General features: G+C 33.0%; 2 protein-coding genes across 2 annotated transcripts; one reads left to right on the top strand and one right to left on the bottom strand.

Annotated features, from left to right (window-relative positions):
- The first annotated feature begins 3,061 nt into the window (after positions 1–3,061).
- Positions 3,062–5,971, top strand: LOC121418027. The gene is made up of 3 exons (XM_041611729.1): positions 3,062–3,191; positions 3,577–3,920; positions 4,850–5,971. The coding sequence occupies exons 2-3, from the start codon at positions 3,581–3,583 to the stop codon at positions 4,966–4,968; spliced, it is 459 nt and encodes a 152-aa protein (XP_041467663.1). The 5' UTR covers positions 3,062–3,191; positions 3,577–3,580; the 3' UTR covers positions 4,969–5,971.
- Positions 5,972–7,459: 1,488 nt separating this feature from the next.
- On the bottom strand, positions 7,460–18,202 carry LOC121419355 (cytochrome P450 3A56-like). Its single transcript, XM_041613779.1, has 13 exons — positions 18,014–18,202; positions 16,745–16,838; positions 15,253–15,305; positions 14,930–15,026; positions 13,903–14,019; positions 13,128–13,216; positions 12,227–12,375; positions 11,651–11,781; positions 10,955–11,113; positions 10,381–10,601; positions 9,673–9,810; positions 8,900–9,062; positions 7,460–8,573 (listed from the first exon to the last, which is right to left on the bottom strand). The coding sequence occupies exons 1-13, from the start codon at positions 18,061–18,063 to the stop codon at positions 8,475–8,477; spliced, it is 1,560 nt and encodes a 519-aa protein (XP_041469713.1). The 5' UTR covers positions 18,064–18,202; the 3' UTR covers positions 7,460–8,474.
- Between the last annotated feature and the right edge of the window lie 690 nt (positions 18,203–18,892).

The following is an 18,892-nucleotide window of genomic DNA, read 5'->3' as shown; positions in this document are numbered from 1 at the left end:
TTCGCGCCAGAATTGCCTGTTCGATGAGATTCATATCTTGCTCATTATAGGCTGATATGGAGCAAGTTTTGAAGTCAATCTACAAAACATATTTTAACTCGGACATCAAGCTTAATTCATATTTTTTCATTTACAAAATAAGTGCTCTGTAAAATGTCCGTAGTATTTTAAGCTCACGCTGCGTGGTCACATTGTATGATTTGCCAAGTTCCTTCATAAAGGTCCATGCATTAAACAAATGTATTCAGAATGCCCAGATTTTATAAGTCTCAATCTAAAACATGCGCGATAGCATGCATGTTCTTTATTTAAAATGTACTTAAATTATCCTGTTTCACATTAGAATATCAATAACGATTGCATTATTAATCATACCCAATTAACTATTTCCTATATATGATTTACAAAATATGAATGTCCCTTTTAGGTTTAAAATCTCAATTTTATTCCTCTCGCGCTTTGCGCTCCCATCAATTTGGAAATACTTTTTCCGGGCCTATACTACACTTTACATAAAAGATGAAGGGACAGTGTATAATATCATTGATGTTTTTAATAAAATATAATTTACTTCAATTATTATTGTATTAAATGATTGAAAAAAAAATTGTTTGGCCCCTATATTCTATTGGTCAAATCATACCGAACTCTATGGTCTTACTTTATTTTGTCCACTTTGGCTGACCTTGCCGTACGCCTACAAAAGACAAAAAAATTGTTAATGGTCAGATGGAATTTAATAGCACCATTTTCAATTACAAAATTCATAATTATAAGTGTCGATTGAAATGATGAAACAGGAAAATAGATTTAGGCCGAATATCTCTGGGGAGGTGCTAAAGCGGGCAGCTAGGGGCACTGATGGAAAAGGGGAAAAGAAGAAAACGAATATTAAGAGAGGACAAAAAGAGCATGAAAAGAGAGATGTTGGTCATTATAACTCTACGACCCCTGAAGTTCAGTAGCTGAAAAAATAGGTAGCCCATGCATAGCTTCCCATTATACCTACATGGCGCCGCGCCGCTTCTGCATGACCCCACTCGATTCGACCAATATTATATGGCTCAAGACAAAGCGTATTCATAAAAATTACAGTTCCTTATGTCATTTTTGTAATTATGTTACAGGAAAAATTTCTACCGAAACACAGATTCATTAATTTATGGCAAAAAATTACCCACACACAAAATAAGTACTTCGTTCTACAATCATGTAGACCTAGTAGTTCGGTGTCAACATGAATTACGGAAACTTGAAAATTACACAAAACACAAACAGCACACATTTAGAATGTGTGCTATTTAGGCTTTTTCATTGCCCGGCAAAACTTGAGAAATGACCTTATAAAAACAATAAAGGATAGACAATTACAGGTAACATCTGTTGAAAACTAGCTACATTCACACCACAAGTCTCTTTGAATTTATTATAGATCTCTGCAGGGTTTTATTTTTCAATCTCACGGCGATTGTCTTCTGTTGAAGTGAATTTAATGCTTGTGTTAATAGCTTCCTCGGAAATATTAGCATTATACGAAATGTAAAACCTTTAACTTTAAACTTAACACTACCTATCTTTATATTATTCTGAACCAGCCATGCCAGTGGTGATTGGAGTGTGTTTTGATGGGAGGGGGGGGGGTAATGATTCAATAGTGACGCCATTTCCCCCTTATAGAGTTATACCCGATGATGTATTCTTTTGATATTCTTTTTTATTTCTCCCTTCCCAAACTCCTTTAAAAATCATGGTACGTTGCCCCCTGCCCCCTGATGCGATGCCATTGTTCTAAGCCCAATTATCAATCAATCATAACCGCCTTAATTTTCTTCTCGCCTTTGCATATATCATTATTGAACATAATAGATGCCGTTATAGGAAGGACTTTTGATGATGCAAGTAGTTTGATATCAAGACTTTGTACAGTTTGACTTCAATTCAATTAATTTTTTCACAAAGAAATTAAATATATATATACAAGTTATGAAGAAATTATTTGTTACCAAGAAGGAATGACAATCCAAAGAAACGAAAATGCAGTAAATATATATGACAGAATTTAATTGTGGACTTAATTGTAGTAAAGATCTAAAAGATTTTAGCAGTTCTATCCCAGTAAAAAAAAATGGGAAGGGGTAAAAAATTAGGTCATACAAAGACAAACACATACAAAGGGACTTAAGAGAACAATCCCCGACAATTTTTTTTGTTCCTTTCTAGAAAAAACAAAATGATAGAAAAAAAAAGGAGAACTAAATATGCGGAGGGCCACAAAAAAATTGATTACTTCACATAATTTCCTCTTTTACCTTAACGGAATAGATTATGCGATATATTTATATAGAATTATATTATGTATAATCTCATATCACGTACGCATGACCGTACATGCACGAGTAACAATTAAACCATACAATGTCCTTTTCACTTTTCTATTGGTGAATTCAATTGTGAAGAAAGAAAACTAAGCAACGATTCGGATGATATCTCGTACAAAAAGAGCAAATGGAAAGTGAGAAGTGTATTTTTCTTACGTTTAATAATAGGCTATGACCACCTCATTGCGGATTTGGTGTGCATTTTCCATTCTACATTATTTTGTATTCCATGTTATGAAAGTTACCTCAAATTATAAAGTGGTTATAGATCTATAATTTACCCAAAATATTAATTCAGAATAGGAGGAAGAAAGAAATCATTGGTGAGCTGCAATGTAGGATGTTCTAGAAAAAAAAACTTGACACCTCAATCCCCAATTTAAGGGGAAAATATGTCATTAAAACTTGCGGTATGTGTATATTTTTACCCGAATTTCATCAATTTATATCCATCAGATAAATCGAATCAATATAATTAGACTGCAATTAGGCCTATTGTGTATAATAACTGTATTGCCAAACACATAATGTAGTATTGCAAACAAAACAAAATGCAAAGGGTTCTTTGTCTTTCTCTATATATAGGCCAATACTCACCTCATGGGAATTTTTTTTCCTGGGTTTATTCCTCCGCCAACAAATGTGATTGCATTTATTTGTTATGATAGTGGTATTTGGTATTCCCCGAATCGGTCTGCGTATTCATTATTCTCTGCATTGAGCTTTGAACTGCCATAATTCCCCTATATCATAATTGGGACAGTCGGAAGAGGCAAGTTTAGTTGAGCATCGTGTAGAATAATACACATTTCCGTATGTATGCCCATTATTTATCGCTTGCTTGATGTGAAATCGGATACCTTGTTGCATTTTCTTACCTGATAATTACTTATATGATCTAATCATTTGCTCATTGAGATAATTTGCAAGGACCTTGTACTGATGCTTGTGGAGAATAAGATATTTTATTATTCACAAATAGAATATATATATGCATGCATGTATACTCTCTGTTTGAAGTCCGATATTCTGAGCTCGAGCTGTTTTGTTTTTCAGTTGATTCTCTCATTAAATTTCCTCCTGATATTCGTATTTCAAACCGTAACTCACTATTCATGATGATTAATTACCTAGGAGAAACAACACTACCTGAATTTGTTTTTCGGTATTAATTTTTTTACCAAAATATTTTTTTCAGCAACATGTCTATGACAACGAAACATCGTGAGATTCTTCAGAAGGCTACTCCTGATCTTCTGAACGATTTGCATGCAGATGATATAATGCCACACCTTCTAGCAGATATGATAATTACATCACAGGATGCTGCAAAAATCAATGCTAAAGCAACCCCAAGAGATAAAGTATCAGCGCTTCTGGATATCATACCGACGAGAGGGGATAAAGCCTATGGGTCATTTATGGAGTGCCTTAAGAAGATGGAGGGTTCGACTCATCTATATCTTACAGTGAAGAAATACGAGGACACTTATCAAGAGCAATCTGGACCTATACATGAAGAATATACGCCGCCTAATCAAGGTAGGTTATGTGCAGATACATGGGCGTAAGACCGGGGAAGGGGGTGGAGAATTAGCCAACCCCCCAAAACGATTAAAAATATAAAGAAAAATGAAAAAAAAATTAAAGGGTGGGGGATAAATCAGGCCATGTCCCAAAATATTATGTATTTCGGTTGGTTATCTACTTACAAACGTATCCAAATAAAAATGTTCCTATCAATGTCCAAAAATGCATTAACTTTTTCTAAATAACCAAACAACAACAATAATTGTTTATATCCAAAAATTTAGTTCGCGCTTTGAGCTCCAAAATTAATTTATACTGACATGCGTATCCTTTACATGATTTTATATACTTGGTACCAATAGTGTTTAAAACATTTCTTTTCGTGTCAGTGTAGACCTATATAAAATTTAACAAGAAAATAACTGTTTTTTTTGCCTGTTGCTTTGTTTTATCATGATTATTGATTTATATCATTCACTTACATAAAACTCTTGAAAAATTAGTCCATTCCCAAAATTTTTATTTGAATACATAGATAAAAAAAGAAATATAATATAACGCAAAAAGATTATGTAAAATGAGAAAGTTCTCATTTTATGAAATCTGCATGGCCAGTATGGAAATGGGGTAACCCGATGATGTCACCCGCTCACTATTTAACTTTGTTTTAAGTTTATGAAGCTTTTATTATCTTCATTTTACTTTTAAGCAAACTTTCATTCCTTCCTGATTTGTAGAGTTGCTATTAATTTGGAATTCCTTCTTGTCAAAACTGAAATATATATATATCTATTTTATGATACCAAAAAATTATGAGGGTTTGAAATATTAATGTATGATTAAATATATTTGATTATAAGATGTAAAACAATTCGAGAATGCGTTGTAGGAAAATATGATGTTGCCATGATATTCTATTAATTTTCTCAATCATTCTACAGGGAGTGGACATAGCCCTACTGTTACTCAAAGGGATGTCAATCTGACGATTAATGCATCGGGACATTCAGTTGTAAAGAATAATTCCCTAACAGGGCAAAGTAACGTGTTTTATAAATAAACGCTCTATCATAGTAAATGTATTTTTTTTTAAATTATAATAGTACGTAACCTATTATATTTTGATCATGTACTTGGCCTATAATGAGTATGACTATTCATCGCTAATTTTATTTTTCTATAAGGTGACCTCGACATTTAAAATTTGACAAAAGTGCAAATTAAGCATATAAGTATTAAAGTTGATTCATATTGGCTAATATTGAGAAGTTTAAAATTCTTTGGCTGATATCTAGACCCAGTACTGCTGTAACATTTTAAGGAAGGTTGTTCCAAGAATTAGTTTAGAACAACAGGGAATTATCCTTCGTTTGTTTCTTTTTGTATAGAAAATTGTTTGGTAAATAAAAACAATTTAGGCAATGATCGTATCATCATATATCTTTTAGGATTCAGGGGCATGCTCTCAATATGGTTTGAAATTGTTTTGTTTTACATAGAGGCAAGTTAAAATGTAATTATTAAAAAAACAAAGTTTCGTCTTTCAAGCAGGTTTGTTTGGTTTTAAATTCAGTCATTTTTTTCACATTTGTAACTATATTTCTTTTAGTTGAAGGATACAATTTTAGTTTAACTTCGAGTATAATAAAAAAAAACAATTGTAAACTATGTTATATTTTATCATCATGTTTTTCTCATCGTTTGTATTATAGTAGTATACAAGCTATGCAGTTGTCTTGGTACTCAAATAAAATTTTTAGAAATAAAAAAATCAACCCAAATTCTCATACCCAATCGTGGCTTATGTACACCCAAGAATGAAATATTGCACTCTTTGCACGTCTTTTGTGTTAAATTTAATTATACGTAGAAGGAATATTCAGACAAGATGGAAATGTATTGAAATTTAAATGATGTTTCTATTGTAAGTATCGTTCAAGAGCTAAAATATGGAGGTTGAATAATAGACTGTGTATGTGCCAGTGGAAGCTTCCGAGGAGGGGAGGGGGTGCATATTGATAAGTTTCAGAGAGTTCTATATCTTTGTTCATTTTCTACATCAAGAGAGAGAGAGAAAAAAAAACATGAGGAAAAGGCTGTTCAAAGGTGTAGTTATTGTATATAGACCTAAGAAAAAATGGAGAATTGAGACGCATGAAAAATGATCTGAGGATGACTTACTAGTAATAAAAATAGCACGTTGATGGATGGGGCTGTGCAAGGAGTGTGTGTGCGTGTGTGTAATATAGTTATAGAGAAGCTAGAAAAAGAGTACGCGTGGACACATTGTTTGTTCCAATTTGTTCACGTGACCTTTAAAAAGTATACGGGAGCATGATGTGAATGCAAGTGTGACCGTGGATTGTGTGCACAAATGATGTGGGTGTGTGGTAGAAAGAGAGAAAGTATTTGATGGCGAGTGTGGGGGAAAGTGTGTGTGAATATGAGAAAAGTGAGTTTGATGTCAAGTGAGGGCGTGTGTGAATGAGGAGAGAATAGGTGGTGTGGATGAGGGTGTGAGAGTATGGATGGTGTGTGTAAATGAACATAGTATGGCGAGTGTGTGTGGGAATGAGACAGAAAGTGTGTAATGGTGAGTGTGGAAATAAAGGTAGAAAGTGTTGGCGAGTGTCGTTAAGGGTGTGTGGGAATGAGAGAGAGCAAGAACTTGATAATGAGTGTGTCGAGAAGGTAATTGATGTTGAGAATGTGTGGGAATAAGATATAAAGCTTAATGGTAAGGGTGTAGGTGAGAAAGAAAGTGTTATAAGGCGAGTAGGAATGTATGCCAATGAGAAAATGTTTGAGGAGAGTGAGAGTGGTATCAAGTGTGGTTGATTGTGTGTAGGGATGAGAGAGGGAGGATATTTGATGGTGAATGTGGATATGGAAATGAGAAATTGAAAGCTTGATTAAACAAAGAGAAGTGGGGGAGCTTGATTGTGACACATTACAATTATCATCACTAAAACATATCATCATTACCTTTATTATGACTTTTTTCTTTTTAAATCATATTTTTCATAAACTTTATACATTATCCCCTCTCTGCCCTCTGACACCTTCCTCTCTTCTATTTCCAATTCTTTTTCTTGATAGAAAGATCAAGTGTATACTCCAGGCCTTGGTCAGAGATTATTATGTCTGTAATGTGAGGGAGCATGCTCATTCACACACATTCTATATCTATTCTTTACAGAGCAAATGTAACTGTTAAACACTCAAAAGGAACTCATCTACTCTTTAAATTGTTGCCAAGCTTACAGAAATTATCTGATTAACATCATAACCATTTTGCACACTACTGAAATACTATTGTTGATCCTGTATGTATTATATATTCATCTCACTTTTTCATATAGCTCTGTAGGAATAACATAAACTTAGCACATCTGTGCTTTTAAAATTTCAAATGCAAATTATTGATTGTGTTATTTTATTTTCATAGGAATAATGTAACATAGCTAACCTTGTTGTGATAAATGGCAACTATCTTCACTACTTCCATTAAAACATACCAGAAAATAATTGAACAAAGAAAAAATGATTAATGAATATGTAATTCTTTATTCATAATTAAATTCAATAATTTAAATCAATGTCAGATTTACCTCGTTTTACATCATAGCTTGTTAAATCACTCATGAAAATATACACTTATAATCTCCCTTCTTAATTTTCTTGATCTGTCATCTACTGTAAATATCAACATCATTGCTAATAGAACACCAATAATGTAACAGGAGAATATGATGGAAAAGCGAATACCCTGACATTCATCACTCTAAGAAATCAAGAGATGCAGTATACAGGACTATAAAAAACAAAACATAAAAAATCCAATATTAATAGGAAAATGTAAAATGTCACTAAGTTAAATCAGTAAGAAGTATGAATTGGAAAGTAAAGGTTCACATTTCTTTCAAAGAATTTAGAAAATACACTCAGATTTTGATGGCAAATTATTCCTTATTATTGTAACTTACTACTGTTTTGAAAAAGTATAAAAAACTGTGAAAAGTTACATGTTATTTGATTTAATGTGATTATCTAAAATAAGTTATAAAAATGGACAACTTATGATTACAGTTTGAGACTTTGAACAGCTTTTGTTAAGCACAGGAAGAAGTAGTAGCATAGAATATATTGAATTTTTTTCTGAAACTAGTGCATTTATTCACTTGTCATTTTAACATAAGAATCTGATATTGGCCCAATGGAATTCATTTGATATAAATCAAATAAATATCAAAGAAAGCATGCATAAGTACACACAAGCAAATGAAATTTGATGATGGCCACGAGTTACCCTAATACATTAGACCAATATGCTTACCCAATGAAAATATCTGCACCTGGTATGTGTATTGAACATTACAGTGTCACTTTTAAACTCATCTTAAGACTGGAATATACATTAAGCAACAACATTAGATTAAAAATGGTTTATTGTTGAATTGCTAAAGCTAGGACAACTATGGGATAATGTACATGTCACTAGGACCTTTCTATATTCTTTAGGAATGTAGGTACAACATTCATATTTTACAAAGCTGGTACATATGTTCATCGACTTCGTAGGTTGTAACGAGAGTGAGGAAGGATGCGTAGATTGATTCCATTGGGAGGGGTAAGGAAACTCAGGTTGCCAAGTTTTGGTGGAATCTATAACAATGAGAGGAAAAATACAAATAAAAACATGTTTATTTTCCCCTCATAATGATAATGACTAAAACTAAGTTTCTATGAAGAGCAAATTTGTGTCTGTGATGTTACATTTCTGTACTAGGCGATAAAAATTATTGAGCACCGGTTACCAAGGGTGAATGAATGGCTGTGACATTTCTGTCAAATAGCCCGACAATCAATACACCTTTGTGAATCACCCCATATGTTAATGCACTGCATGAAAATTTTAACATCCTCAAAGCTTATCTCACTGATGATTGGTCTAGCTATCAAACAGACAATATTAATGTTTAGGTGCTTACCTCTGTCTCAGGGCAAGTTTCAAAACGGAACTTCTGTAGGATGCAGACCACAGCTACTTTGATCTCTAACAATGCAAACCTGACACCGATACAACTATGTGGGCCCATACCAAAGGGTAGCCAGCCACATGGGTGGTTGTTTCCTCGACGATCCTTGCTGAACCTAGAATTTAATCATTAATTATACTAGTTTCTGTGCCATACAATATACTTACAAGCAAAAAGGTTGAAAGTTTGGATCACGAAAAATCATTAAAAAAAATCATTTCAAGTTGTTTGTTTTAGTATTTTTTGATGGTTTGTAGTAAGTATTCGTGAACACTAAAAAGTCTAATGAAATAGTATTGAAGCATGATATCAGAGAATTAAAGACATTTAGATATTGATTTTTCAAGAATTTCAACTAATTCCTTGGTGACATTCTTCTTAAACATATCTGCACAAGACTGTAGTACAGCTCCAATTACATTTAAAAATAATGAATGCATTTTCATAAAGTGAGCAATATAGCATATCCAATATCATATGAACAGTGCAAGTCTAAATCAATGGGATGCCACTTATTTTTTGTTGTTTTGGTAATAGTATGAAAATTACTTTATATTTCCCTTCATGTACACAAATTGTGTTTTCTATGGCCATATTGTGTAAGTAGAAATTTATACTTTTGTCTAAATGTTACATCACAGATTAATGATATATTGCTTCAATTTACAGCTTAGCAGGATTATGATGTAAAGAATGTATTGTAATATTGAGTTTGCATCAAATACCTTTCAGGGTCAAAGGTCTCTGGGTCAGGCCAAAGGTCAGGATCATGTTGAAGGTTCCATATTGGTATAAGAATATGTTGTCCTTTCTTGATGGTGATATTATTGTAGGTGATTTCTTTGTTACAAACGCGGTCTAGGCTGGAAGGTAAATGCACAAATTACTGAATGTTAAATGTTATTTTCAAAAGAATAATAACATCAAAAAGATTGACAGGTAACTATCATGTTGTTAATTCAAATAATAATAGACATTTATAGAGCACCATCTTTCTGATCTAACATATAAATTTGAAAATGAATAAAAAAATTCACATAAAAGAAACTACCAGGTTAACTTTTATAGAATCAAATGATGAAGTTATTCTTCAAATTAATTAATTTTCTGGTAAATTACTGTAAAATGATGTCATAACAGTCATATTCAACAATTCACAAATACAAAGCAATAAAAACCACAAGGTGACCTTTCCCCAAGAATTTTCTACACATTTTTTTATCCTCTCAGTATAATTCCAACTTGATATTTTACTGCATTGTTAAGTTATATTTTACTCAAACATTGTATGAATGCAAAAACTATTTTAAAAAATCAATAAAACAATGTACAATAAGCTAAAATCTTGAAAGAAAGTGGAATTATGCTTTAACGTAGAAATATGGATACAATATCTGCATTTCCAAAAAAAGGCAAGTCAAAATAAAACTTACAGTTCTCCAGGGGGATATATTCTCATTGATTCCATGATAACCATATTTAGATATTCCATCTTCGTTACCGTCTCAAAAGTGATATCATTCAGTGAGGGCGCCTTTTCCTTGACCTCCTCTATAAGGCGATCCTGGACACGTTGGTTGGTTGCTAGGAGATAGGAAACAAAGCCTAAACCTGTGCTAGAAGTCTCATAACCAGCCAAGAGGAAGGTTATTGCCTGAAATAAAAAAAAAAGTACAAAAATTAAATTGGGTGAGACCAAAATAGTCTGGTAATGAGCCATCTAGGTAAGAGCAACATTACGAGGTAGGAAGTACTCTGCACCCCAAAAATATCCTTTTAAAAGGATTTTTAAAGATTGTTTTTAGGGATTCCAGGAACATAATTCAAACTATTGAAAAAAGATAATCAACCTTATAAGGACTCATTTAATAAACCTGGGAATTATTACAATACTTTTAAGTCATTTCAGTGTATACATTTGATCATTTTGAGAGTCCCCCAGAAAAGGGTTTGGCAATTACCTGCACAGAGATATTGATTATGTATTCATATAGAGAAGGGTCTTACATTTCCTATAATTTCATTTTTACTGAGAGCAGTCTTCTGTTTTGGTTTCCAGCTTGTTTCCTGGGCTAAGTCTGCAACATCATCATCTTCATCATTCATCCTATTCACATCACCATCTTCCTTGTGAGCAGACAACATCAACTGAAGGAAATCTAATTGCTAAGAATCATAAAACAATATTCATCAATAACAATTGTGTTAAATTACTGATCTGATCAATGATTAAAACAAAAGTGGTCCCCAGCAATCAAGAGAATACTTGAAAATACTTAAATATTAAGCTATTTTCCTATTTTGCATTAATAATAATAATAATAATTCCTTCTTATTAAGCGCTTTTTCAAAAGTTACAAAGCGCTAACAGAAGCAACCATTATAACAGTTTGTTTTAGAACAAATTCATTGTTGCTAATTGGTCTCACCTTAGATGGTTATTTTCTTCCTTTGTTATCTGATCTAACAATTAGGACTGAAGATGCCGTCAACTTAAAGACATAATCAATACCACATTAAGATACTAGTATTTGAAATGTTTTCCCTTAAAAATATTACGTTCAATTCTCTTTGATTTCTTCTATTTGTACTTATTCATAAATTTATCCTATCCAACTCAGAATTTTCATTGTCATAATCTAATCAATCTATTTTCATTTTCGAAGCAGTGAAATATCAATAGATTTTTGACATTAATCTCACCCCTGTATCCCCACTTGCTTGTCTATCTGCTATAGCCTTCTCAAACACCCCTAAGAAAAACTTCTCAATATCCTTGGGCATTGTACCCAACTTGAAGAAATTCAGAATGGGTGCAGTCCATGGAAACAACACTACACAGAGGTAAAAAGAGGAAAAGTCCAAAGAGTAATTAAGGTAACTCAGTTGTAGAAAGCCTGTCACATAAATGGGAAACCATTGGTTAGATAACCACCCAAGTCATACCAAAGACTACCATGGGTAAATAAGAGTTTCATGGTTAATCAGTGGTATATATAATAAGCCAAACATTTGGACAAAAATATCTTATTTTTTTGTTATGGTCATGATTTATTTATTTCATTCTATTCTATTCTATTTTATTTATCTTCATTTATTTATTTTTGACTTTTTTTTGAAGGGGGCATCAATATCATCATCATCACCATCATCATTATTCTCAATATCATTACAACCTTGAGAAACTTTTGTATAGTATATTGCATATAACAGCAAGAAAGACTCATCTTTGTGTAAATCACTCTGTTGAAAGATATAAATATGATAAACTTTACTCACTGACAATCAGAAAGACTGGGTTTGTAGCACTGAAGTTGAAAACTCGCTTTGCATATTCAATGAAAGGCTCATCTTGGTTTGTTTGAGAGTTAACACGAAGACCAAAGGCACATGATCCAATCACATCCATGGCATATGGACCATACAGTCTAATAAAAAAAAGAAAGACACAAGTAATAGCTACACTATTGTGATATTCAGAAGAAAATCCACTACATAAACATATGCATTGATTACACTGTACATTTTAAGCAAAATTAAACGTTAATAAGAAGATTCACACCATTAAACTTGAATTACTACTTAATAAGCAATGTTAAAATTTGAATGCCTTTAAAATCATGCTGAAGTGTTCATATGTCTGTTTCTTCGATGACTTAAGTCTGTGTGTGATATGCCTTCAAAAACAAAGGGAACCAAGTTATTAAACAAGAAGAGATACCCATTTCAACCAAGGCTAAAAACGAGATCACTCTGCTGCACTTAAAAATGACTGACTCTCTACTAGAATAATAATCTTACTTACTTCTTTGTTCAACCAAAACACTTTTGATGCAAATTCAGTATTTTCATCTTAAACATGACTGGTGAAGGCTATATTTTACCATCTTGTAAAGACCTTATCCAATCATCTTAATCCAAGCTTAAATGCATAACATTTTCTTAGATTAAGATATGCAGAAAATGATGTGAAAAGTTGGATCGGTTGGTTTCTTAATGGCTGGAGCTCCTCCTTCCACCATCCTTATTATAAAATAATATAGCTGGCAAAATACCAAATTATAGCACTTTGAAAATAGAAATATGGTAGAATTGCAGGTGTTCGCAATATGGTGCCAGATGGTACAGCAATACAAAACATAATGAAAACTAAATATTACAAGTGTTACATTATACATACTCCTTGCATTCAATATTCTTTCCCTCTTCTTCACGTTTGTTGAAAACATCAACAAGAACTTCAGCACATTCTTTCATCAATGGAAACATCTGAATATAAAACAAAATCACATATTTCAACTCATATAGCATGAACAATTATTATGATATGAAGTCAATATTCTTTATAAGATATAGACAATCAGATACAACCAGGAATTCAGTTCTGCTGCAAAAGTAGTACACTTGATTTCTACAAGTATGTAATTGCAAAACTCAATGGCCCATATTCTGAAGTCGGGTTTAACTTAAACCCAGGTTTAAAGTTGGGGTTTAAGTATGAGAAGCCAGAAGTATCAATTTTTTTTATTAAGTTGTAAGTTTCTTATGTTACTGTGCTCTTTCCTGATTCATCGATGCTGAAGACAATCATCTATTTATACTTCCTACACAATTATGACTGATTTGAGAGCCGAATGAGCTGAAGTATTATATCTCTAATGTTGGTGATTATGAAACAATTGGGTGTCTATACTTAAACCAAACTTTAAACCTGAGTTTAAGTTAAACCTGACTTCAGAATATGGGCCAATAGAACTGTACCACATGCTACTATTCAGTAAGAAACTTGTGTGAGAAGGCACGCATCCCTTTACCAGTTTAATTTAGTGTCAAATTTACAGTACATCATTATGTCACATCACACTACATAGGCCTACAGCTAGGCATAACATTATTTCAATACTATGGTACAATATTTGTTTAAAGATTACTCTGAATAGGTTTAAAGCACTTACTCTCTTAAGCTTGACACTTGTAAATGATGGAGAGAGTAAATTACGAATTTGTCTCCATCTCTCATCCTTAGCAGTCAACATACCACCATCAAGAAGCTCATTCTTCAATACAGCTTTCTAGGATACAAACATAATTAAACTTCACTATCAAATCATATAACCAATGTTATTCATGCTTTTGATAGAGAAAATAATACCATGTAATGACAAGAAGCATTAAAAAATACCTTTCCTAAGTTTTGAATCAGTAAAAAATACTAAAAATACATAAATCAATCTCCACATCATTATCAAATATTTCTGATAGCAGTGATATTGTTACTATTTTCGAAACTGCCTATACATGATAAGCAAGCAGTCTTCATCTTATAATTCAAAGATAAAATAACTTTGATCACTTATTTGAACAGAAAATATTTCACGAAATTTTTATTGTTTATTTTGAGGGGGTGTTGTAGTCTTGAGGATAAGACTCTTGTCTTTCAATCTGAGGGATATGGGTTCAAATCCCAGCCATGGCGTGTTTTCCTTCAGCAAAAAAGTTACTCACATTGTGCTGCACTCAACCCAGGTGAGATACATGTAAATTGGTACCGGCAGGGAGCAATTTCTCAAAAAGCTGTGAACATCGGAATATACTAGCCCAGCCGGGGTGATATAGGAGCGTCTGAGCACCTAATAAGGTGGATATATGCACTATACAAATCCTCTATCATTTTAATATTTAAACATCTGTCCCTATGGTCACACTGTCTACTTCTAGAGTCTACTTATATGATCATTAAAATACATGGTACATGCATTCACTTTAACATGAAAGAGGGAGAATCTGAGAACCTATAATACAGATAAAAAGGTGCCTGGCTTTAAATGAATGAATTTAGATTTCAAGAGGCTAATCTAAAGACGTTCCTTTGATTACCAATTCCAGTCTTCATCTTACAATTTAAACTTGAATATCCTAATCTCTCAAAGACAATAATTATGTACCCTAACAAAAGATTTAAAAATAGAATAAGCTCCATACATCTCGATTCACGAAATGATCAAAGTCTTTCACCAATATTTTCCTCACTACATCTGGATCAGAGACTAACAGCGTGGGTTTCCGGAAATTGTAGACACTGTAACAATATAAAAACAAGTCAGTATTTTCTTTACCTCTTTTTAATCATCTTTTCCAAATGACATTTCATATGAGAAACACATTATCATACTTTTAAAATTTACTATTCAAAACAAAAATTTAATATTTTTTAATGTGAAATTATTCCTTTTTTGTTCATATTTTGTCAAATTTTTATTTATGATAGTCTTATAAATCTATTTTCCATATATACTTCAACTTACCCAACAATCTTTCCATATTTCTGGAAGTATTCAGCAAATCTATCATGAAATACCTGTAAGAATTAATTTAAATACCATTATACTCCTATAGAAGGGATATAGATAAACAAGTGGAACGCCTCTGGCAGTCTCGCCTGTATTACGCGATTACAGTGCTGACTTTCAAAACAGCTATTGAATACTTATTCACAAAAGAAAACACTCATATGATATCAAAATACTATGTCCCTTGACCCAACATGACTTTTGAATATAATCATGTGACCTATTACACATGTGCAAAAACATACTTGATAACCCTTATGCCTATGTTTGATGAACTACATGTGTATAGATCCATAAACTTTTAAGTTATGATGACAATTCCACAAATACCCCCAATATGGTAAAAGTTCATTGACCCTATAAGTGACCTTTGACCTAGTCATGTGACCTGAAACTAAAGCAGGATGTTAAAGCCTGTGTATAGCTTTGGTAAATGGTCAATAATGTGATTGATAATCGAATATCATCTAATATGACAGTCTTACTGAAGCGTAGAGACCGTTAGATATTTTTCTAACTGCACTTCTCTGAGAAAATTTCAAATATTCAAATCTTGGATATATAGCGCCCTCTCTCGGCGATGCTTGTTTTAAATTTAAAAATGGGCATTCAAGCACTTATCTTATAAATTTAGTGATTAGATATCCAAAAGTTACAGACAAAGAACATATCTTGAAAGTTTCAGCCCATTCCATGATTTGGAATAGGATTTAATTGAAAGAAAAAAACACACAGATATTTTAATTTGATCGGGTGACCCGATAAAGTTAAATTTCCATGTAAAATCACAAAATTTATCCTGTAAAACACATTTTCATTTCATATCCTCCACATCATAACTGTTATAGGGCATATCCATTCATATTAGATAGCATTGAATTGGAATAGTGATAGGTGCATTTTGGTGGATTTACCAAAACTATACACAAGCTTTAAGTAATACTTGATAACCCTTATGTCCAAGTTTCATGAACTAGATAAATGTACTTTCTAAGTTATGATGAAATTTAAAAATATTAACCTGGGTTAAGATTTCAATGTTGACAACTCCGATTTTGTTTTCTCAATGAATAGTGAAATTTCTTATTCAAATCATGGACCTATTAACTATGATGTCAAAACATTATAAAAGGTACTCCAGGCCCATAATGATATAGTTTGAACAAAATAAAGTAAACTGAAAAAATACCCCTTCATGTGTTCTGTTTTCTCTCTCCAAATTGCTGTTAGTGAATCTCTACTTAAATCTTATTTTGCATATAGGAATAAAACAGTTAATAACAAATGCAATCATTACATAGATAAGGTTTAAAAACTATTTACAATATAAACAGGTAAGATTGGCAGCTCACAAAAGGGAAATATGGATTCAGAGATTCAAACATATGCCCAGTGTAGGGCCAACATGAGATGGGGATATGAAATGGGTTAAACTGATTGTACTTACAACAAACCACTCTATAAAGTTTCCAAATACAGGTATGGAAGGAGGGCTAGGGATGCCCTGCCTCTGAAAGTATGTCCTGCACCATTTGTCATACCTGCAATAAAATAAGGTTATAAGTTTTCTAGGAAAATTCATTTGAAGTGGATAGCACATAAAAGTGTTATTTTGTTCCCAGCTAGTCAGGTATAGGTATTTCCAGCTTGCATCTAGTCAAAAGTTAACATGTTTTAGGTCTACATGTCAGAATAAATTATAGCCAATTACCGGTAATCGATTCAGTTTGTCAAAACTGTGTCATATAGAACACCAATTACCCAGAGTATGTAAAAGCCAAGCGATCAGAACTTGATGACTATAACAAAATAAATACTAACAAAATAAATCTTAATCATCAGTCAGAATGAACGTAGTAAATTAGTTTTCCACCATTATAGTAGCTACAAGGATCAAAGAAGGCCTATCCAAATATGATATAATAAATTAAACTTCATTCAATTGTATCAAATTCAATAAAACAAAATAAGATTAGATTGTCTTTAAAAAATGGGGAGATGGGGAGGTGGGTGCAGCTAAGGAGCCAGCAAAAACTGAAGATCTGCATTTCTATAGGTCATTTGATAGAATAAGAAAGAAAATGTGTACAGGCATACAGATCAACCAAGGGGAGCCTGGAAATAGAAATTTTTACAAGAAATTACAATTAAGCCACCATATGTTACTGGATATCCCATTTAGTGAAGCCACATCCTACATAAACCTTGACTATATACCCCCCCCCACCATGCAGGGATATGAGCTATATATATAACTATACTGCACATTCAACCCATCTCAATTAGGGGATGTATAATTAATTTCCAAAATATGAATTTATAGGCAAAATTAAAAATAGAATCTGACATCACAGAATCCTGCGTTGTGTTGATGTGTGGCTGTGATTGGTCAAAAGTTTCAAAATGTTTTGCAAAGACTATCATGGCTTAATTTAGATGACATATGCTACAGTGAATAGCCGGCTGGATCTGGGAAAATGTCTCTGACAGCCAGCCATAATGCTGAATTCAGTCCCACTCAAAGGCCAATTATAAGTACAACCATAGAGCTATATATTAACAACCATACTGAAAAAACACCATCGCAGTTCTGATTGAACCCTTGAAGTTGAACGTAATACACGTGTACCTATTTGCATCGATCAGCTTCTCCTACTGTCCTACTCCTACTCCTAGCCGTACAAAATTATTATTTCCAGAAGATCATAATACTTACGTGAAATACAAAATGATAACACAAACTATTAGTAAAAGTGTGGTATACATCTTGCTTCTAAATATTGTCCGCAGGCTCAATGTGTCGGATTTGTGCTGGATCCGTGTGTTGAATGGAGAAAATTTAGGGTGAATTGAGGAGCGAACGTGCACCACTTTGAATGAGTACGGCTCCAGTCGCGATTATTGTGGGCAAAAACTGTGGAATGAGACAATAACATATAGACCACGCCCATGCACTGTACTTTGATCTGATCGATGAAGTGGAAAGTTATAAAATATCATTGGTGTAAAGAAAATCCTTTTATGGTAAAAAGATTTCTACAGCTCGTTTTATGTATACTTTACGGTTTCATGGTCGTGTGGGAAGCGGCATGCAGGCGCGTTTTTATTTTTTTTTTTTTTGGGGGGGGTGAAAAAAACATTTCGGCGCACTCTGCGCGCCAAATTATGATGCGGAATTTTGCACGTGAAGCTCACCGAAAAGTTTACATGCAGTTTTATATGTTTAATAGTATTTTCATGTCAAGTCTGATGGTTTAGCGGTTTCTGATGTTTTTCAAACACATTTTGCAATGGATTCTTAAATTTGTCTATCGATCTATCAAAATTATTTGGCAGGGCAAATCGTTATGTCTGCCGCATCTCAAAAAATCCAATATTTTCATGGCGATCGCCCCCTAGCTACCTCCGCCATGATAGAAGAAAGATGAAGAATGATTTGACTACCCTCTTCAACATGTGTATATATACTTTCGTGATTGGGCCGGTTTTTGCAGCCTTTATGAATGTTGAATGAGTATCACATTCAGTAATTTCACGATGTCGCAGGTGTAGTAGGCCTACATTTGTAAAGATCGTAAAGTGCTCCAATTACGAG

Source organism: Lytechinus variegatus, chromosome 7, assembly GCF_018143015.1.
Source record: "Lytechinus variegatus isolate NC3 chromosome 7, Lvar_3.0, whole genome shotgun sequence".
Classification (NCBI taxonomy): Eukaryota; Metazoa; Echinodermata; class Echinoidea; order Temnopleuroida; family Toxopneustidae; genus Lytechinus; species Lytechinus variegatus.
Note: the sequence above shows the minus strand (reverse complement) of the source record. Positions and strands in the feature narration are given on the sequence as shown.